General features: G+C 48.6%; 1 protein-coding gene across 1 annotated transcript in view; it reads right to left on the reverse strand.

Annotated features, from left to right (window-relative positions):
- Nucleotides 1-23291, reverse strand: part of EZH2 (enhancer of zeste 2 polycomb repressive complex 2 subunit) — a 480973-nt gene that overhangs the window by 400329 nt on the left and 57353 nt on the right. The window contains exons 2-4 of the mRNA XM_070944564.1: nt 21746-21870; nt 9506-9634; nt 4484-4600 (exon numbers count right to left, since the gene is read on the reverse strand). Of these exons, the coding sequence (XP_070800665.1) occupies nt 4484-4600; nt 9506-9634; nt 21746-21862 (363 nt within the window). The 5' untranslated portion in view covers nt 21863-21870. The remainder of the gene's footprint in view (nt 1-4483; nt 4601-9505; nt 9635-21745; nt 21871-23291) is intronic.

Here is a 23291-nt window from a genome sequence, read left to right on the forward strand (position 1 = left end):
TTGTATAGGACAAATCATGTCTAGGTTTAGTGCTGGGATATATAGCTTATTTGTTTGTATAAAGCCATGTACGTACAACTTACAAGACTGTGTATGTTGATATTAAAAATCTAATTATATGCCAGTTAGTATAACATATTTTATATTTTAGGGAAAGAGGCATCCTAAACAATGGCAAAAAGACTGCTAACAACAAACACAACAAAGTCTACTGTTTATGAGCACTTTGCATTATCAAGTGATGGAAAACATTACGTGTGCCAATGTATTAGAAAAGATGATGATGGTGAAAAACAATGTGATGCAAAAATTAGCAGTTTCAGTGGGCCTGATAAAAATGCACCTACAAGAGCATCAAATTTGAAAAGACACTTACAGCGTTTTCATCCCAAAGTGTTAGAAGCCGTGAATGAGAAAGATAGCAATGAAAACATTGCATCTACTTCTGTGACAAAAAACGTTCAGAAATCTACTGGAGAACAATCACAAATAAGAAAATTCTTTATATCTGACAAAGTTACCATAAGGATGACACCAGAAAAATTCAAACACCACATTATTGAAATGGTAGTAAAGAATAGTGTACCACTATCCTTCTTTTCACAGACAGCCTTTTTAGGCCTAAATGGAGAAATGGCAAAAAAACTTGGTGTTTCTCTGGAAAGAGAAAGTATAAGGAAACTTATAATTGAGGAGGCCAAATGTAAAAAGGAAGAACTACAGAAAGTTATGAAAGGACGTTTTGTCTTCCTTAAAATGGATGCATGCACACGTCACAGAGTCAATTATTTCGCTATTAATGTTAGATTTGTGGATGAAAATAACAAAACAATAACACGGACCCTCGGAGTAAAGGACACTCAGGCACATCACACCAGTGATTACCTTCAGAAGTTAGTGGAGGGTGTTCTAGAAGATTTTGAAATTAAAAAGGAACAGATTTTATGTGTTGTGACAGATAACGCTTCTAACATGTTGAGCACAATTGAGAAGATGAAGGCAGATGAAGAAGGTATCAAACAGATATTAGACTTAGAGGAAGACAGCTCTGCAAGTATTAGAGAAAGTTTAGAAACTGAAGAGAATGCTGACATTTTTTTAGACAACTTTGTTGAAGAAGCATTGAAGCTTGCTACTATTCATCATATGCGATGTGCTGTTCATACACTGCAACTTGCCATAAGAGATGGATTAAAAGATCGCCATGCAGCTACATTAATTGGCAAATTACGGCAAGTAACTGTTGCAGCCAGGGCCCCAAAAACAGATGCAATTTTGAAAAGACGTGCAGGAAAAGGAGCCATTTTGGATCAAACAACTCGCTGGGGAAGCACTTATTTAATGGTGAAGCGTTTGCTTGAACTTAAAGACTTCATAGAAGAAATGGACAATGAAAATCTTGCATTAACTGCAAGCCAGTGGACACAAACAAAAGAGCTGGAGAACCTTCTTTCTCACCCCTTCACTGTCACCAAGAGGTTGCAATGTGATGATCTAACCCCGGGTAAATTCCTCTTGGAATGGAAGAGCCTGTTATATCGCCTGAACAAAAATGGAGGGTTAATAGCTGAGGGCATTGCATCTTCAATGATGAAAAGAGAGAGTCTTTTGCTGGAAAATGAAATCTTGTTAGCGGCTATTTATGTCGACCCAATGAGCCGACTTTTATTGAACAGTAAACAGATTGCTACTGGGAAAAAGGCCCTCTATGATGTAGCAGTTCGCATGAAGGGATTACGACCTGAAATACCTCCACAGGAGGATGGAGTTCTTTTAAGCAATAGTGGTAACTCAGAATCATCTTCTTCAAACGAAGAATTAGACTTTGATTCCTTCTTAGACAAAATGGAAGTTGCTAAAGGAAAGCGACGTCGCATAAGCGTTACAGAACCAGTAAATGTCCAAATAAAAAAATTCCAACAGGAGTTTTATAAAGCACTAAAAGAAGTTGAAAAGTATGATCGCTCATCAAAACTTACTGTTGAAGAAGCCATCCTTGTTTATCCAGAGATCGTTAGTGATGTGGCCAGAATAGTTACTGCAATGCCACCCACCCAAGTCAGTGTCGAAAGATTATTTTCAGCCCTAAAAATAATAAAGTCTGACTTAAGAGCCTCTATGAAAGAGGATCTGGCAGAGGCAATTCTCTTCCTTAGAACTCTACATTGAATTGATTTGCATTTGCTAAGCCTATAACTACATTTCAAGATTAATATAAACCATTTCTAGGTTTTACAGATTTTGTTTTTGGTTCATATAGATAAGCTTTGTTTTTGTTCTAAAACAACCAAATAATGTGGTTTGTATTTTTGAACTGGTAAAGTTCCTGTTCCTGATGTTTATGCCTGCTGCTACTATCCAGCAACTTGATTAATTAAATTAATAAAAAAAAATTAATAAAACTTTGTTGTTTTCATTGTGTTTGTCTTTTGCTTAAACTGTTCAATACAGTAGACTGTTGGCTTCCCAGCCAGTAGTCCTGTGGTAATGACATGTATGTTGCCTTTCTTTCCTTCAAGGAATGTATAAAATACATTCGCATATTAATACAGAGGAGTCGGAGTCGGGGAGTCGGAGTCGGAGTCGGAGTCGGAAGTACAAAAAACTGAGGAGTCGGAGTCGGAGTCGGAGTCGGAACATTTATCTCCCGACTCCACAGCTCTGAATGTGCAGAAATGAATAGATTAACAATTGCAATTAAAGAGAAAGAACAAACTGAATATTATATGACATGGGAATCATTTTATCGATGGTTAGAGAATAAAAATGGAAGTTAGAAACAAAAGGAGATTAGTGAAATGTAGAAAATGTGTTAAGATAGAGATGTAACCAATATGATGATTGTTATTATTATGACTATTAGAATTATTACATTTAATATTATTATTATATTATCAGAAGATAATATGCTCAATATTACTACTGTAAGATCAGAGAATTATTATCAATGTAATGAATACTGTTGTAAATTTTGATGGTTATTGCACAGAGATATTTGTACCCAGATGACACAATGTTGAATGGAAGATGTAATGTTTATATGAAAAAAAATAAAAAAAATATTTTTAAAAAAACACCTTTGGGACAACCATGACCTGAATGACTGAGAATCTCCATAGACAATATCCCATGTCCACTCATGAGTTAGCCATCCTCAAGGAATATTTGCATGTCAACATCAAAAAGGGATTCATCCACCCTTCTAATTCACCAGTATTGGCACCCACATTCTTTGTCTCCCCCCAAAAAGGAGGAGAAACAATAGCCAATCTGAAGGGAAAGGAGGAAGCCCAAATGTATACAATTCATGACCTGAACAAAGTGACAATTAAAGACCATTATCCACTCCTGCTTATCTCAGTTTTCCTAGACTGGCTATGTTATGACCCAGGTTGCCTAGGCTGAGGCAGCCTTGGATAGTCCTTTATTGCTCTGCTAATTCACTGACAAATGGCCCTATAATGGCCAGTAAAGCTCTACCACAAACTTCCCTGAAGGCAGCCACCCACAGTCAGTGCAACACAGTCCCACAAACAAAAGCCAATAATCACCAAAGCCAATTCACAAATGCAGAGAGGAAGTCAAAAAACAAGGTGCAAGTCGACAAGACAAGGTCCATAAGCCATACACAAAATTCAAGATCCACAAGGCGAGGTGCAGAGTCCACAAGGCAGAAACACGATTCAAAGCAGGGCTTTTCCAAGGCCAGGGAAGTGCATGCCAAAGCAAAACAATTGTTCCGGACAAAGGCACCCTCCCCCAGCCTCTGCTTAAATCAACTCAAGCCAGGTGTTTCTTGTGAGCAGGGGCGGAGCGGCCTCCTCACCAGCAGCCTCATAGACCTCCTTTGAGCTTGCCTCTGCTCCGCTCTCCGTGCCCTCAGATTGAGTGGGGGAGGCAGCTGTTCCTCATCAGAGGGGATTTGCTGCTTCTCATCACCACTGCCTGTCTGCAGCTGATCCTCCCCTGTGTTTGTGAGGGCAGGCAGCTCCCAATCTGGTCAACCATCTCCCCCAATGCCAGAGGAGCCTGGGACAGCATCGTCCTCAGACCCTGGACTCTCCAAACATTCCAGGGGAGACGTGCCATTCCCATTGGATGGTCCCAATTCCAACTCCTCCTCCTCCTCCAAACTGGGATCTGACAAGGCCATGAAAGGTTACAAAAGGTATGCATCTTTACAAAACTAGACTTGAGAAGTGCTTACAATCTAATCAGAATGAAGGAAAGGCATGAGTATTTAACAGCCATATTGATACAAGCTACAGAAAGTTTGATGTTTAATGAAGTCTTGCAATAAAATACAATTAGTTCATCTAGTCATGCTTCCTGTCTGGTTTACCTGGGAGGGCTGACAAAAGGTGAATTTACAAAATACTGAAAATCTGACTTTCATATTTCATATAATTCAGCACCTGTATTCTACAAAATGTATTGATTTGGTGATTTTAATTACACAAGTTTTAAGGTCATAGTCACTTACCATAAAATTTTGCTGAAGGGGTGACCAAGAATACATTATGGGTACTGAGGCAACAGCATTCAGAGTTTTGAGAGGAATAACTTGTTCTGGAAAGTCTAAGTCACTGCTGACAGAACACTAAGAGAAAAGATAAGTCATATAACTAGTAACAAATTGTTTTCGAACTAGATATATAACAAAACACTAATTTAAACAGAAAATCAATGTTTTTAAATGATAATTTGAAAAGTCTTAAATCACTAAGAAACATTAAGAGATATGCCGAAATATGCTGAAACAGAGCTAGTTTTCATTTCAGTGGAGAACTTCTAATGTGTTTTTCATATACTGTATATGAAATAGCTTTATAAATTCTTTCTGTATACATTGGTACCTCGGTACTCGACTGCTTCAAAACCTGTCGAATTTGGTGTTCAACACATTTTGCCATGAAAATGTTGTCCCAGTACTCTGTGTTTGTTTAGTATTCACACACTGTGATAGGAAGAGGGGGATGGCTGTGGAGAACCATGCTGGGAAGGTCACTGCAAAAGGAGGGAGACAGCCACAGAAGACAGACAGGAAGCCGGCCATGCTGGGAAGGTCACTGACATAGGAAAGTTATTCCCGGCCAAAAATAGGGTCACGTGGTAAGTCATGTGGTTTGTTTGGAACTGGTCCTTTTTAGTACCCATCACACTTCCTGGAACCAATTAACGTGTACCAAGGTACCACTGTATATAAAATGGATAAATTTTAATCATCTAAGAAATCAGGGATGATAAATATTTGTGTAATTTACAGTTTAACTGAATTGTATATACCTGTGATGGCGAACCTATGGCACATGTGCTGGAAGTGGCACACAGAGCCATTTCACCTGGCACGCGAGGCGTCGCCCATTCCTCTTCCGGGTTTCTGGCATACGCATGTGCATCGGCCAGCTAGTCTTCTGGTTACTGGTGCGCATGCGTGTGCGACGATCAGCTGACCTTCATGTGTGCAGCAGTGCCAGAAACCGAAAAATCAGCCAGCCAGCTGATTGTCGCACACGCATTCGTGCCAGTAAACAGAAGACTAGCTGGCCAGAGCACATGTGTGCCCCATCCACCCCCTTGCCAGCCAGGAGCACTCCCCCAGTCGCTCCCCTGCACCCGCTCGCCTGCCTGCCTACCTTGTCATCTACACCGCGAGGAAAGGCCCCGAATCTGCACTGCCTGGGATCCACATGGGCTAATGCAGGGAGGAAGGGAAGCCCCGGCCTGCCCCTGGCAATGGGGGTTTCCTCACTGCTGCTTCCCCAGCAGCAGCAGGAATAGCGGCCTGGGGCTTCCCTCCCTCCCCGCCGGAGGCTTGGGGCCACTCGGGCAGGGAGACAGGGAAGCCCTGGCCTAGCCGGCAGCTCTGCTTCTTTTCCTCTTCTGGGTTCCGGCGTGCCCCCTCACCCCTCGCAGCCAGAAGGAGAAGCAAGCTGCCCCCACAAGGACCAGAGGAGAGTGTGGTAAGCAGTAAGAGGCGCGCCAGCTGGGAAGCGGTCATGCTCCCTTGGAAGATGTGGCTGGAGAGGGTTGCACCAACCTTTGCCGGCATGAATGGCCAAGCTGGATGCTGCCCAGAGCTCGAGCTGGCAGGAGGAGGAGGAGCAGCAGTGGCAGACTGTTCGTGCTGGCAAAGTTTGGTGCAGGAGCCTTTCCAGGCCCAAAACGGGGCACGGGGAGGCGTATGTGCAGGTGGTGGCGGCAGCGTCTTGACTGGGCCACTTCAGCCTCCGAATGCATGGCCTCCACCGCCCTGCCTGGGCTCTTCCCGCTGGGAGCCGCTGGACGAGCAGGTGCGGCTGGTGGGGCTTTGGTGGAACAGCAGCCAGTGACGGCGGGGGGGATGGGCTGCCTGCGCAGGTGACCACATGGCCACCATCAAAGCAGGGCTGAGAAACCCTCTTGGCTCGCTCCACCAGTCGCACATGTCCCCTGGACTGTGGGATCTGCCACGTCCCCCTGTGGCAGCCGGAGAGCCTGGCTCGGTGGCGGGGGTCGGGCGGGGGTGCCGTGCTGCCTGCAGTTGGACCCGTCACCCTATCTCCACCATGCCCGCTGCTGCGCTGCCGGCCGAGCCAACGCCGGAGAAGGTCCAGTGGGCGGGGCAGCCGGCTGCCCTTCTGCTCCTTCCCTGGCGTAGACTCAGGGACACAACTGTGAAACCCGTCTGGAGTCGAGAGGGGATTTCGAGACAGGGACGCGATCATCGGCCCACATCCTCCTCAGCTTGCAACAGATGGCTCAGGTGGGCGCAAGAAGGCGAAGCCGGTAGAAGTGGCTTCTGAGTGCAGGGGGTGTGTGTGTGCCCTTGGGACGCGGAGAAGCCAGTTGGGTTTGGATCGCGGGATGCTGAAAAGTTAACCCTCGACTCTCTGCAGATCCCCCCTACCCACCCACCAGCGCATGCATGATCGCGTCCCTGTCTCAAAGTCCCCTCTTGACTCCGGATGGGTTTCGCAGTTGTGTCCCTGAGTCAATGCTGGGGAAGGAGCAGAAGGGCAGCCAGAGTTTCTCCTTTTCCATGCCCTGAAATCTTTTGAGACTAAGAAGAATCTTAAATCTCTCAGGAGAGATCGGGACTGGGGTGCTTATTTGCCGAATCAATTTTTCAGAAGGAAAAGAGAGGGGGGTGGGGAGGGGGAGAGAGAGAGAGAGAGATTCAGATTCTTCAGGTATCAGTTTTAGTTTAGTCCCAACAGATTTCAGGATTTCATGACTCCGTCTGCCTGTCTCTCGGCGAGGAAGCGTCCCGGAGAGGCGGCCGAAAGCTCCATGTGGAGGCCGCCAATCACAAGCACCTGCTTCCAAGGGAATGGCTCGGCTATTTCAAAGCAAGTGGCCGGGAAGCCGAGAGACAGGCAGGTGGACGCTGCGCGCACTCTTGCCTCACTCACCAATTGAAAACAGCACTGAGCTGCGCAGAGCGGCAAACTCCAGAGGTGAAAGAGGCTGAGGAGAGGCAGGGCCAGGATCGGAGTCAGCCAGGGGGAAAGGGAGGTGTGTGGTGCCACTCCCCACTCCCCCCCCCTTGGCCTGTCTGCCCCTCTCCCAGCGAGGAAGCTTCCAGGCCGCTCGCTTCAAAGTAGTCGAGCCATTCCCTTGGAAGCAGGCGCCCCCGGGGCTCATGATTGGCGGCCTCCGCATGGAGCTTTCGGCCACCTTTCCCGGGAGCCCCGAGGCATAGCAGCTGCCTGCTCCTCCCTCTCTGCCTCCCGCCTGCCCACCCTCAGCCCCGCACCAAAGTCTGGGAAGCATCGGGCAAAGTTTATGAGCTGCACTCGGGGCAGGAAAGCAAGCCGCCGCTGTCACCAACATCATGGCGAGCAGGCCAGCTGGGTCAGAGGAGGCTGCCCGACCAGCTCCCTGCTCCTCCGGCAGCTCGCTTCTTCCCTGGAGAAGGGATGGCGGCATACAGCAGAAGTGCTCTCGGCCCCAACAGGGAAGCTCCGAATGCGCAGCTTGCTTGGACTCCTCCCTACTGGGAGCCGCAGGCTGCAGGGGGAAGGGCAAGAGCAACTGGCTGGCTCAGGTGCTCGGGGCAGCATTTGCTGGCTGGGCGGCTGGCTGCCCCGTCTGCTGCTCCTTCCCCGGCGTTGGCTCGGCTGGGGGTGCAGCAGCAGGTGTGACGGGGGTCGGGTGATGGGCCCAACCGCAGGCAGCGTAGTGGTGGGGGTCGGGTAGGGGTGCCGCACCGAGCCAGGGAACGGCAGCTCCCAGGGGGAAGGAGCCCCGGCAAGCCATGCGTTAGGAACTTACTGGCTGCTGGTCCACCAAAGCCCCGCCAACCACACCTGCTCAGCCTGCAGCTCCCAGTAGGGAGGAGCCCAGGCAAGCCGCGCGTTCAGAGCTTCCCCAGCGGGGCCGAGAGAGCGGCCATCAGCCAGGGAACGGCAGCTCCCAGCGGAAAGGAGCCCAGGGAAGCCGTACGTTCAGAGCTTCCCTGGCAGCGCTCTTGGCCCCACCGTGTGCTGGCCAGGGAACGGCTGTCTCGCCAAGGAATGGACCGGTACCTAGTTGTCCTCCGGTAAGAGGAACGCCGGCCCTCTTGGAAAAAGTGGGGGGGCATGTTCGGGGACGCGCATGCGCAGTGCGGGGCGCATGCACAGGGGAGCAAGGTGGTGTGTCCTGCATGCATGCGCAAATGGGGGTTCGCATTGCATTATGGGTGCCAGCACACGGGAGCACTCACGCGCTCAGACTTTTGGCACGCAATGCCAAAAAGGTTCATCATCACTGGTATATACTATTTAAACCAATCTGTCTTCTGTGGAAGAGATGCCATAATAAGGCTTTCATACATATAAAGTAGTTTTAAAGAGGAGTCATATTTTGATGTGACAAAGGGCCAACTAACTATGTGTAAACTAGGACTGAGAAAGTTCTCATGAAGAAGAGTCTTCCAAATATTTCTCTTCACCTCTCTGTCCAGTTCAGCCATATGCTTCTTCTTCTTCTTCTTCTCTCTCTCTCTCTCTTTTTTTTTTTTTTTTGCTATACACCAATGTTAATAAAAGGAAGACTTTGTTAAGGCTTCTGTTCCTTCTCATACGATGGAGAAGATAGTAAAAAGCCAGTTGCCTTATCACAATTATCAAGGGAGAAAACTGCCAGGTTGTACAATAAAGGTGTACAACATGGGCTATGAATCCCAGAAGTCAATTATATATTTCAAAGCAAAAAAGTTAAAGTTGAAGCTTTGTCTTTACCAGTTTTATGTGAAAGTTTAATTTTTTTCTAGCTAAGGGATAGATAACAGTAGTACAAACAAAGAGGACAGCTGAAAAGAAATGTGTTAATTTTAGATTTGTTTTCTTTCTTGGAGCAGTGGTGACATGATCCATGGTTGGGGGAATGCTAATATCAGCCTCTTGCGATGGACAGGTCATGTAGAGATCATACTCTATATTATCATTTTGCAAAAAAAAGGCAAACCAATTTTCTCCCAATAAAACAAAGACATGTTGACAACTTTGTAACTGGATTTCTACAACACAGGTTAACCAACCTCCCTGCTCCCAAACAATGAGCTCACAAAAGTCATGATGTGTACAGGTTGTATCCGGCGTTGTTTCCATTCTTGATTTAAGATTTCCTTTCTTTCTTGTATCTTCTGACGATTGTAATTAAACATGCTCTGTAAATAAAAGTTAGAAACAGAGACTATACCCGCAGATATTTCTTGAATTATCTGGATTTCTAAAATAATCCCATGTCACAGATTAGTATTTTCACAGAAGCATATACACTGTGGGTTTCATATATATTTATAAACAGTCACAGAATTTAGTTTTGAAAATACACTATACTGTATTTCACTCTTGCAGTTATCCAATGGGAAACAGATTGTGGTTTTTCTGCTGCTAAGGAAAAAAAAACTCATCTTGCCCAGAATCTCTGTGCTGTGAGAGACATTGATATTAACTGTCCCCCTCCTAGCCATCCTTTGCAAGATCACCAATTTTTTTTTGTTTTAAGTAGGAAATAGCAATCTTATTAAAGATTTCTGGAGGATGGGTATCTATCAGTGGTGAAATGTAAAATTTGTTACTACCGGTTCTGTGGGCATGGCTTGGGGTGGGGGGGTAATATGACTGAGTGGGCGTGGCCAACTTTTTTTTTTTTTACTGAAGAGGTTGTAAAAAAAAATGCTTTTAAGCCTCTGACGATCCCAGCTGACTTGCCTGATCGGCAGAGGCTTTTTTTCCCTTTAAAAACATTTTTTCTATAACCTCTTCGGCCGAAGAGGTTGTAGAAAAAATGCTTTTAAAAGTCTGTGATGATCCCAGCTGAGCCGCGCGATCATCAGAGGCTTTTTTTTTTACTTTTAAAAGCATTTTTTCAGCCAAAGAGGTTGTAGAAAAAATGCTTTTAAAAATTAAAAAAAAGCCTCTGATGATTGCGCGGCTCAGCTGGGCAATGGGGGGGCAGGGTTCTACCGGTTCTCTGAACCACCCGCCTCCATCGCTACCGGATCGGGTGATCCGGTCTGAACCGGGAGCATTTCACCCCTGGTATCTATGCCTTCTCCCGTAGTGATCCTGACTGTGGCAGAGAATATACTCTTTTCCTTCATTTTGTAGTTACTCTTGTTCATCAAAACTTTTAAAAATATTTTTTAAGATAGTCAGGAATGCCAGTAAGGACTGTGATGTTGATGCTATTGTACATCTTGGCATGAATGATCTGTCCCAAAAAGATGTACTTTCTGTGCAGAATGATTTCCAGAGCTTGGGGCACGAACTTAGTAGTATAGGCTGTAGGCTTACCTTTTCAGAGGTTTTACCAGTATATAAGGAACAAAAAGGAAAAGGCCAGCGTATAGTGGAGTTTAATGTGTGGCTAAAGGAGTGGTGTAAAAGGGAAGGACAAAAGAGATGGTTTGCATCCATCAAAGAAAGGGACTGAGTTACTTGCCATTAAATTCACAGATTTTCTGGATAAACGTTTAAACTAAACAGCGGGGACAGAGAATTAATTGATAAAGAACATTTCTCTCCCCAGCAATCTAAAATTAATAGGGTTATCAGTGCATGTAACATAGAAGTTTGTGTGGGTAAGAATATCAACCTTGCTGTCAAGCAAAATCAAGCATTTAATAGTGAGTGCCATACCATGTGCACTAATCAAACAGGTGGTAAGGAAGTAGGGGCAGTCAGGCACAACACAGGTTATGTAGACAGTAAACATAGGGTCAATCAAAATGGACTCAAATGTCTATAACCAATGCACAGAGTATGAGGAATAAACAGGGTGAATTAGAAATTCAAGTAAATGAGGGCAGATATAATATTGTTGCCATTACGGAAACTTGGTGGGATGAAACCCACAACTGGAACATACAGCTAGAGGGATTTAAATTATTTAAAAGAAATAGACTAAATAAAAGAGGAGGTGGAGTTGCACTATATATAAGAAATAACTACATCTCTACAGAAATAGAGCACAATGATGAAAACTGCCTTGAATACATTTGGGTCAATATAAAAGGGGGGGGGGGGGAATGACATCGCCATAGGTGACTATAGGCCAGGGGTGAAATGCTACTGCTTCACTCCAGTTCGGGTGAACCGGTAGTGATAAAAACAACCAGTTCGGGCGAATCGGTAGTAAAAAAATGCTTTAAAAAAGTAAAAAAAAAAAAAAGTTGGCCATGCCCACCCTATCACATGACCCCCCCAAGCCACGCCCACAGAACTGGTAGCAACAAATTTTACATTTCACCACTGCTATAGGCCACCCAACCAAACAGAGGAAATAGATGAAATTTGTGCATCACAATAGCAATGGGGGATTTTAACTATCCTGACATCAACTGGGAGACAAACTCTGCACCAAGTGGAAGATCAAACAGGTTCCTGACAAACCTAGCAGACAACTTTGTTTCCCAAAAAGTAGAGAAAGAAACAAGGAGATCAGCCATATTGGACTTAATTCTCACTAACAGAGATGAAATGATAGAAGGTGTTGAAGCTACAAGAACCTTGGGGGTGGGGGGAGTGATCATGCAATATTGGAATTCAACATTATGCAAGCACAAGCAATAGAACAAAGTGAAACTAGAGTCTTGGTGTCAGCCCTGGAGGCCATATTTTTCTTTGGATCTTCAGGGCTGCCACACTTAGTGGATGGGCATGCTGTGGGAACTGGGAAGGGGGTTGGATGGTGACAGGGTGAGATGTATAGCCATAACAACAACAACATTCTTTCACTGGGAGTCAAACACGTTCAACCTGCACCTGGAGAGGTGTGACTGGGAAGCTACTGTTGTGGCCCCGCCCTCTGAGCCTGTCCCATCGGAGGAAGAAAGCTCCGAGCATGAGGAAGAGGAGTCAGCCAGGCCTCCCTCTCCAGGCCCCTCCCCTCTGGCATTGTCTCAAGTGCCGGCCAAGGGAGAGGAGACAGCTGATTCGAGTCAAAGTGATAATGACACATCATTCCTGGACGCACGCCTCCGAAGGCGTGATAAACGTTTGCAGCAGCTTGGGAGGCGTGCTAGGGATTAGAACTGAGTCACTGGACCACACCCCAGAGACCACACCCCAGAGACTATATAATAGAGAGTGGTGGTCAAGGATCTTTTGTGACGAACAAAGCAAAACCTTGGACAGTCACTAAAGCCTCGTCCGGAACTGCTGGGAGGAATATTATTTCTGTTTGGACTTTCTTGAACGTTCGTATCTTATCTGTCTGTTTGTGAAAATAAAGTAACTTGGCAGACGGTGTGTCTATCGCTGCCAAGTCGGAGATAAGAACTGGGTGCGTTCCAAAGTGTTTCCTTAACCCTCGACTGGCTGTGTGTGTGTGTGTGGGGACGGGGACAGATCAGCTACTCCGGTTAAGATGGTGGCCTGATTGGACCATGTGATGGACACGTGGGTGCAGGGGAAGGGACTTGGATTTCCTTTGGGGTGGGGAAACCCCGGGAGACTTCAGATTCGGGTTTTCCCAGATGTGCCAATATGACATCTCTAATAAAATGGAACTTTGAGGAAATGCCTGCCTCGGAGTCTTACTTAGTTGGGGGTGTTACTTGGAACCCTGACATTAACCCGAATCTCCTTTAAAAACTTAACCCAGCTCCCCGCTTCATAGGGTGCTGTCCGAGGTCCTGAGCCCCGAGTGCCGACTTGATTGCCGGGCGACACAAAGACTCAGGGAAGATGGAGGAGAAGATGGCAACTATGGAAGGAGCTACCGGGGCTAGTTTAGAGGTCGTCCTAGAGACCATCTACTCCCCTTCCGAGAGCGTGGTAGCAGCAGCAGAGGCTGTGGAGGCTGAGCTTCAGCAGGGCGCCGGGCCCAAACAGCCAGCGCCCTGGCAGATCGCTCAGCTGGATCCTTCCCTATGGGGCGAAGCTGCGGCAGTTGCGCCGCCTCAGGAGTTGGAAATCGGGGTGATGCTACAGGAACCTTGGATTGCTACCAGCAGAGTGCACCCAGACCTCCGAATGGAGAGCGACGAGGCCTCCTGAGCCCAGTGATTCCAGAGAATGGGGTCTCCTGCCGCTGTTGCGAAGCCAGTCGCTAGAGGGTCTTCCAGAGCAGTTTGACCAACTCAGCATGGGCACCATCACACAGCCTCCCCCAACCGGCCAGCCTGGCTGGGTCCTGGTTCAGCCCATGCTCACCTTCCTGGGCCCGGAAGCCATGACCGTCCAGAGTGGAGCATTGGCTTCATTTCACTCAGCACACACGATCGCACCTTAGCCTCCCTCATCGGGCCTGGTCTACCGGCATGACAGTTCCCACAGGCGTTGGCACCACGTAGTAGCAAGGGCTTCTGGGCCAGTCAAGCCCGGGATTGCGGGAAGAACCATTGTGGCTGCCAAGACCCAACACCCCTCCTCACCAGCCGCCTGTCAGGCTGCCTCCTGCCAACCAAATCCCCCGTGACTGGGCCTTCTACCCTGGGCAAGGGTGGGTGCAGTACCAGTGGATGTCAGCCCCAGTCCCACAGCCGGCGCCGGCCCCGCAACCTGCGCCGCCAGCCGCCCCTCCCCTCGGTTCAGAGGAACGTTCAACAGAACCCCAGGGAAGGATCGTTGGTCTTACCTGATACGTTCCTTCTCGTTGAGTGGAGACAGCAGCCAGCGTGGGTAGTGCCCATCCAATCAGCTTGAAGGACTGAGCCTGCCAATTATTCTTAGTCCCACCTCTGTTGCCGGGCAGGCCAGCTTTGGCGAAGACTGGAAGACAGACTCGGTGTGTGGAACAAAGAAGAAACCAAAGACAGAAAATAGAAAAATGCCGAGTCCAGCTTGAAGAAGAAAAAGGGGAGGGTCTGGCTGCTGTCTCCACTCAACGAGAAGGAACGTATCAGGTAAGACCAACGATCCTTCTCCATTGGGAGTAGAGACAGCCAGCGTGGGACATACCCAAGTTCACTGTCCTGATGTCAGGTGGGAATCACGCTGGACCGCATTGTCCTCTCCGGCAACAACCCTTTGGAGGACCCGACGACCAAACGAGGCTTCGGCTGATGCAAACTGGTCGAGTTTGTAGTGTCAGATGAAAGGACTAGGAGAAGTCCACGTGGCCGCCCTACAAATTTCCAGCAAGGAAGCCTGGGTGGCCCAAGCCGCCATCGTAGCCGCGCTGCGGGTGGAGTGAGCTGTCAAGCCTGAAGGGCGCGGAAGGGATCTAACATCATAGGCTGTGGCGATCGTCTGGCGAATCCAACGACCGATGGTTGAAGGAGAGACCTTACTGCCTTGAGAGGTAGGTAAAAAGGAGACAAAGAGAGATTCCGAACGACGGAAGGGAGCCGTCCTCTTCAGGTAGATTCGCAGTGCCCGCCGGACATCAAGGGAGTGCCAACGACGTTCCCGAGGATGAGTGGGCCGGGGGCAGAAATTTGGCAGGACCAGTTCCTGGGCACGGTGGAAAACAGAGTTGACCTTCGGCACGAATGTCGGGTCCAAACGGAGTACCACTCGGTCTGCGTGGAAAACACAAAGGTCCGAACGAGTAGACAAGGCGGCGAGCTCAGATATGCGGCGAGCCGAAGTGATGGCCACCAGGAAGGCAACCTTGCAGGTGAGAAGTCTGAGGCTGGTAGTCCGAAGTGGTTCGTACGGGGAAGACGTAAGAGACTGCAAGACCAGAGGAAGATCCCAGGTCGGGTAGCGATGCAGAACAGGAGGACACAAGTTCTTTGCTCCCCGAAGAAAACGACGGATCAAAGGGTGTTGAGCCAGAGACGACAAGGAGCCGCAGGTAAGTACCGAAGATAAGGCTGCAATGTGTCGGCGGAGAGTGTTAGGAGAGAGACCCTGGGAGAGACCCTTCTGCAAAAACATTAGAATATGTATAATAGACGGTTGTAGAGGTAAGACACCGACCTGAGTACACCAGTTGCAGAAACTCCGCCAGGTGGCAGAGTAAATGCGTTCCGTAGAAGGCCGTCGGGAGGATAGCAAGGTATGCACAACATCTGCCGGGACTTGTACCTCCCTCAAAGTGCACCGCTCAACCTCCAAGCGGTTAGATTGAGCCAGGCCGGGTCTGGGTGCTTCAGGGCGCCCTGCGAGAGAATATTGTCCGAGAGAGGAATGCGCCACGATGGGGTCACCGATAGGGACACGAGGTCCGCAAACCAGGGTCTCCGAGGCCAATGAGGTGCCACAAGGATCACTTCCACTCGCTCGGATAGAATCTTGCGGATGACCCTGGGGAGGAGAGCCGTCGGGGGAAATGCGTACAGAAGGCCCGACGGCCAAGGAGTTCGAAGAGCGTCGACGCCTGCCGCTCGAGGATGTGGGTATCGTGAGAAGAACAGTGGAAGTTGAGAGTTCTCGTGAGTCGCGAACAAGTCGATCACTGGACAGCCGAAGCGAAGAGACAGTTCCTGGAAAAGGAGCGGGAGGAGACGCCATTCCGCGTTGTCTATCCGCCGACGACTCAACCAGTCCGCTTGAACATTCTGTACCCCGGAGATGTGTTCCGCCCGAAGGGAACACAGGTGGCGTTCTGACCAGACGCCCAACGCGACAGCCAGGGTTAGAAGAGACTTCGACCTGGTGCCCCCCAGTTTGTTCAAATGAGCCTTTGCGGCGACGTTGTCCGTTAGGACGAGGACGTGGGTCCCGGAGACCAGATGGCGGAATGACTTTAGAGCTAGGTACACGGCCCTCAGCTCCAGCCAATTGATGGGATGCCGAGCTTCCGAGGGTGTCCAAGTCCCTTGAGCCAGTTGACCTTGACAATGGGCTCCCCAGCCCAGGAGACTGGCATCTGTAGTCACCACCACCCTCGAGGGTTCGAGGAAGAAGCAACCTGCCGAGAGAGCGGGGGAGCGCCACCACCGGAGGGATCTTCGTACCGCAGGAGGAAGAGGGATCGGCTTCGATGAAGTGCCTCTGCCAGCCTTCTGCAAAGGCAAGAGAAACCATTGGAGTTCCCTGGTGTGAAGTTGAGCCCAGGGAACAATAGCTATTGCGGATATCATCTTACCTAAGAGTTGAGACAAGACATAGGGGGAAACCACCCGACTCCCCTCAACTCGGGAAACCAACTGCCTCAGACTAGTCTGCCTATCGGGAGAAAGAAAAACTTTGCCCTGAAGAGAGTCAATCAGAGCACCCAAGTGCACTAACCTAGTAGAGAGGGAGAGATGGCTCTTCTCCAAATTAACAGAGAAGCCGTGAGCCGCTAGCGTCTCAATCGTCAGACGAATATCTAAGGCAGCCTGTTGCACAGAAGGAGACAACAGCAGAATATCATCCAAATAACACAGGAGGCGGACTGAACGGAGACGGAGCTGAGCCGCCAAGGCAGCCAGCACCTTCGTAAAGGTGCGGGGGGCAGAAGAAAGGCCAAATGGAAGAGCCCTATATTGGTAGTGTGCTCCGTTATAACAAAACCTCAAAAAACGTCTATGGGATGGTAGGATAGGGATATGAAGGTAGGCCTCAGTTAGGTCAATGGAAGAGAGGAGATCGCCCCACCGAACGCCGTCCAGAATAGACTTTAATGATTGCATTTTAAATTTTCGATACACAACGTATCTGTTCAAACGTTTAAGGTCCAGGATAGGACACCACCCCCCCGAAGATTTAGGGACCAGAAACACCCTTGAATAGAATCCCGAACCCTCCTGACCGGGAGGCACAGGTTGGATAGCCCTGATAGACAGGAGATGCTGAACCGATGAGTCCATAAGGGACCTCCTAGCGGGATTACGAGAAATCTGACAGCAAACAAAGGAGAGAGGAGGGGGGGGCAACAAATTCAATGGCCAACCCAGATTTCAAGGTGGCGTGGACCCACTTATCCGAGGTGGATTCTTCCCAGACAGCGGCAAAAAGACCCAATCTACTGCCAATGGGAGGATCCAAAGGGCAATCAGCGACGGCGACGGGCGAAACGACCACCTCCCCCTCGAAAGGGCCGCTTGAAGTTAAAGGGACGCCCTCTGAATGACCTATCGGAAGACCCCCGTTGCCTGCTGAAAGACCCATCTCTTCTAAATGAAGGAAAGGGAGAAGAAGAAGAGGAGAACCCCCCCATCCGCACCTCTAGAGTAAGAACGAGAAGGGTAAGGAGAGAAACGGGGCGCTCCTCTCCGGAAAACAGCTGCTAACACCTTCTTTTTGTCCCTGGTTTCTGTGAGGAAGGGGTCTAAAGCGTCCCCGAAAAGCTTCGTGCCCTTAAAGGGAACCGAAGCCAATCGCCACTTGTGCCTGGCATCAGCCTGCCAGTGACGGAGATACAACAAACGACGAGCTGTGACAGCCGAAGCCAACGATTTTGCGGAGAACCTGGCAGCATTCAGAGTAGAGTCGGCTGAAAATTGAACGGCAGCCACAATTTTATTCAGGTCTTGTCTGATACGAGTATCTCCGGGGGCCAGCTTTTCTTGCAACTGACGTAACCAAAGCAACGTTGTCCGATTGAAGAAGGATGCCGTAGTAGTTGCTTTAATCGCCCAGGAGGAACTTTGAAAGGCCTTTTGAAGAACCTGATCAGATCTGTGTTCCTCAGGGCGGAAACCTTCGTCCGGCTCGCCCGGAACATTGGAGTTAGGAAGAAGAGCTGCAACTGGGGCATCCACCGAAGGAATCTGAAGAAGAGCCTCAAGATCCGAGGATACTTGGAAGTTTCTTTTGTCATTAGACGAAGGTAGGGGAGCAGATGCCGGGGATTCCCACTGTCGTTTCACTATGTCCAGAAAGAGAGGAGGAGTAGGAACGGATGTTATAGGCCTAGCTGGTTCCGCGAACATCGGGTCCAAAGCTCCAGAGGAAGACTCAGGAGGTGCCGGATCAGCGTTTGGAGAGGATAAACGGGCCGTATTAACAGCCTTGAAGAGCAATGATTTGAACAAGGCCTGAGGAAAGAGACCTGCGAAAGCAGGCTGATCCGGGGGAAGGTTCTCATCCTCCGACAGGTCAGAATCAGGATCTCCTTCGTCAATGAAGGCTGAAGGATGACTGTAATGGGAAGAAGTAGGAGAAGCGGAGCGAACTGAATGTGAACATCCTTCGTCACTACGGCCCGCTGAAAAGGGAGAAGGCTCTCTTACCGATCCCTGTCGACTGGAAGGGCCTGAACGGGCGGCTAAGGACTTTTGAACCGCCGCCTCAATCATCTGTTGTAGCTGATCTGGAGGAACGAATGGATCCAAAGAGCGGGCAGGAACAGAATCAGACGAATGAGCTACCTGTACTGTTGCTGGATCAGGGGCCGGTTGCTGAGGAACTGAACCAGGGCCCCACAAATTTTCCTCAGAAATAGTCACTGGACAATCTTGCAGAGACAGCTGGTCAGGAGTAGGCGAATGGGGTACGGTGACTGGAGGTGGACTAGAAGGAGCAGGAGGCTGAAGAGAGGAGGAAGGCAGTTGGGCGCATGCCTTGTCACATAATCTGGTCAAAACTTTGTCTCTACGTTTTTCCACTTTGGAAGAAGAGGATGACAAGTCACGAGTGGAAGACTTGTGATGGGAACGTGAGACTTGAGAAGTCCTGGAATGAGACCTGGAATCTTCTATAGTAGATTGCTGGGTAACAGACGTGGAGTCTGATTGGCCAACCATTCCTGCACTGGCCTTCCGGCCGTGCTTAGACTTTGAAAGGGCCTTAGGCATAGCTCACAACAAGGTTGTAAGTAACCGCCTCCCCCACGCACCAGACTGTGTATTAACAATCAGATTCTGAACAGATAGCAGGGAGCGAAAGGAACTCCACAGGAAAAAAGGCCTCGAGTGAACTGTTTCTTAATTATTACAAACCAAAGGCTCGACAGATTAAATTGGGAGCGTAACAACTCCACGAACTGGAGGATTGGTGGGGGGAGGGAGGCCGTTTGAAACGTTAAATAATGAGAGGCAATCAGTTAAACAAGCAATCAGGCAAATTAAGGCCACAGTCCTGTGACCGTTGTAATTAAGAACACGGGTGGGGGCGCAAAGCTCCACTAATCCTCAATGGTGGCCAGCGCCTAAAACAAGAAATCTCTGCTACAGGGAGGGAGGGGGGCGTGAAGCTCCACCAGGCGCAATTTGAAAAGCCTCCAGATTCGGGCCACTGAAACACAGAAGGGGGAGGGGGGGCGCGAAGCTCCTCAGCTGCAAGGATGCAGCGAACAAACTGCTTGGTCTGCTTAAAGAGGCCACGAGGTAATTGGAGAAGGCTGCAGATACGTTCAATGGGGCAGAAGTGGGGGCGCGAGGCTCCTCAGAAGAATCAAGCAGCCCTCCACACTTTGCACTCAATTTAAAGGCCTGAAAGGTAGCGATCCGGCAGGGATTGATAGAGGGAGGATCGCCGGCTGCTAATTAGCGCTCTCCCCCAACGGCGGGAAAAACCTCTAGCTTAAAATGGCGGGCGCCGCTGTTAGAACGCCCGCCGAGACTGCCGTTGATTGAAGGGGTGTGAGAATCGCAACCGGGGGAAATGTCCCTCGAAGATCAATGTCCAATAAGCCCTCCCTGGAGGAAAACAAGGGCAAGGAACCCCCACGCCCCTGGCAGAGCCAGGGGAGATTGAAGTAAACGAAGGTCTATTTCTTTACTCACAAACTCCTAAACTCGATGTCAGGACGGTCCAAGTCAGCCAGAAAAAAGTAGTCAAAGTCCAAATCGAATTGCCAAAACACAGTCAAACAGTCCAAGTCAAAAAACACGAAAAAATCCAACACGAAAGAGAGAAAAGGAGACTTTTAGCCAGAGAGAACGTCCCACACACCAGCCAGCGCTGAAGGACTGAGCCAAAAGCTGGCCTGCCCGGCAACAGAGGCGGGACTAAGAATAATTGGCAGGCTCAGTCCTTCAAGCTGATTGGATGGGCACTACCCACGCTGGCTGCTGTCTCCACTCCCAATGGAGAAGCTGGCCTATTTCCTGAACCAGATTTGGTCCCACATTGACTGTTTTGGGGCCCAATACCAGACTGATCAAGACATAGTGTCAGCAATTGCTGACAACATGAATGAGGGAGACGCAGCAGACTGGATAGCCGATCTACATGACCAAGGAGCCCCAGAGCTAGAGGACGCTGACAAATTTGTGCAGCTGCTCTGGACCCGATTTGAGGACATGACCCACAGGGAGGAAGCCAAAGCTCAAATCAAAGCCCTGAAGCAAGAAGGCCGACCCCCAAAAGAACTCCTCTGGGAATTCCGAAAGTTAGCCGGAAAACTGAGAGACTGGCCTGAAAGCCTCTTCATTTACCACTTCAAAGAGGCACTAGACCAGGACCTCAGGCAAGCTTGTGGTTACAGGGGAGTTCCAGACCGCATACAGGACTGGTACCGGATGGCCGTAGCCATGGACCTAGAAATCCACCCGCACCAGAAGCCCACCCCGAGGAACCAACTAAAAGGGCTCTGGGTCGCCGAGCCCCTGCGAAGCCAGCTGAAACACCACAACCAGCACCGCCAGGAAAGATCAAGTGCTTCCAATGCGGCCAGCAAGGCCACCGAGCCTCCGAGTGCCTGGCTCCAGCCCCAGTCCCTCAACTCCGAACTCCATTGGTATCCCGGGGAAGGAAAACCCCAAGGAAGCCACCGGACAAGGGAAGGATCACCTGACAAGCCATTGAGGTTCCTCCCCTTCCCGCCGGGAGTGAGGAAACTCCAGCTTCAGAGACCCCTCCGGGCTCTAAATGCGAGTTCCATAAGACTTCCCTAGACTACCTGGGCTACCAAGTATCAAGTGAAGGGATCGAGATGGATCCAGGGAAAGTGAAAGTGGTGCTGGACTGGCAACCCACACACAACCGCAAGCAGCTTGAAATTGGATCCCAAGGACTGTACTAATTCCACACATTCAAAAAAACCTTGTAAGCTTATGTTTTCTCCAACAACAGCCTTCTCACACACGACTAGCTAATTCAGAAACTAAAGAGTGTTTCAATAGGAGTTTGCAACGTGACATGACTGTCTCTACCTAAAGTTGAAAATCACATTATTGGGCATTTTGGATTATAGCCATTCTGCTATAAAAACCCAAACTGTATGTTCAGAAAAATTAAAACTAGGCACTTTGGATATATGTACATTATCTTTCTAGTAACAATATGGGAGTTTTTCTAAAAGAGACAAAAATATCAAATGGAAAACAGCTAAATAGCCCAACCAGGAGCAACTGCTAAGACAGCCTTATCTCATTACTGAATGTTGTCATTGTGGTTTACCTTCAGAATCAGCATATATCAACCAATAGGCAATATGTAGCTACAAAAGTAGCAAAAAGCAAATAGAAATAATCTTTAATTTTCTATCATTGGAATTAGAAATTACTTACCTTTACTTCATCTGCCCGTCTGAACCGCTTGAGCTGTCTAAGCCTCATATATTCTGATTTTACACGCTTCCTCCAACAAATTGGTCCTTTCTCAGATTTCTTTCCAGTCTGACCCATAGTTATCCCTGAAAAGAATGAAACATGGATGTAAAATCAAACACAATCAGCTTTCGGTGGCTGATGTACATGTATGCCACTGATTATGTAACTAATAATGTTTATATAAATAAGAAACTCCTGCGTAAGTTAGGAGACATGGACATATCTTGTATATAGTTGCCAGCACTCTTTTCCTCCTTGTAAGTTCAAATCATACAATACTGTTCATATTCACACCAAAAACAGTTAGTCCATTCTAATGATACTGGATTCAAGAAACCATATTAGTAGCAGACAACTTGTGATAGCTGCTATTTGCAATTTTCAATACTATTAACATTTGAATCATTTATGCTCTTACTATGAGAAAAGGCTGCCATTAAGCTTGCTATTATTAAATGTGGGTAGAATGGTAGTAAAAAAAGCTGCAGCTACTGGTCATGGCAAGTAATTCAAACATCTCACTAACCATAAATATAGTTATAGCTGTCATGGGGGGGGGGACAGACGCAGGGGGGAGTAAAAGCACAAATTGGGGTGGTGCTGCCGTGCAGGGTTTGCTCAGGGAAGCCGGGGAAAGAGGTTACATGGTGCATGTCTGCACGTTGGTGAGCGCAGGGAGGCTGTGGAAAGAATACACTGTGGGCTTCTTGGTATGCTGCACCTCTGAGGCTGCAAGAAGCCCCTGAGCTGTAGGCAAAGCACAACTCTAGCCCAGCTGTGGGGTGCAAAAGGGCTTCTTGCCATCTCAGAGTTGCAGTGTACTAAGAAACCAGACTGGGCTTCACAGTCCAAAGGAATTCACACTGTGCTGCAGATCAGGGGGCCTTGCAGCCCCAGACCTGTGGCACACCAAGAAGCTCCTTTGCGCCATACTGCTGGGCTGGGGCTTTATACTGCAAGAGCCCCTGAGCCACAGTGCAGTGCAAAGACCTTCATAGCATGAAGCCCAGCACAGCCCCAGCACAGCAGCACAGCAGTGGGACTTCTTGCCACCCCAGGAAGCCACAGCCACCCCAGCCCCATCCCAGCTGCAATCACCCTCGCCACCCTGCACTCCACCACTCTAGCTGACCTTTGCCATCTTCTTGCTCCTACTGCTGGCGAGGCATCCCTGGCCTGGCCCTTTGCCAGGTAGCTGCTGGTCACATGAGGCCATCTTCCCCAGGTCTGGCAAGGAAACCACTGTTCATGATCTGGGGACGAAAGCCTCATACGGCCCAGGGATCAGAGTGGTGTGGATCCCATAAAATGGCTCTACTGTTCTTCAATAGATGTGCTCTACCAGTGGCTGTATTGCATGCATTTAACTGTTTAGTTGTTTTTAATGTTTGTATTGTTCGTATTGCTGTTTTATTTTTTGGTACGGTTTACGTTTTAATTGTAATCCACCCAGAGTCACACATGTAAGATGGATGTCTATATAAATTGAATTATTTATTAATTT

The sequence above is a fragment of the Pituophis catenifer genome, unplaced genomic scaffold (genome assembly GCF_029215685.1).
Source record: "Pituophis catenifer annectens isolate HBS135680 unplaced genomic scaffold, rPitCat1.0.hap2 SCAF_5, whole genome shotgun sequence".
NCBI lineage: Eukaryota > Metazoa > Chordata > Lepidosauria > Squamata > Colubridae > Pituophis > Pituophis catenifer.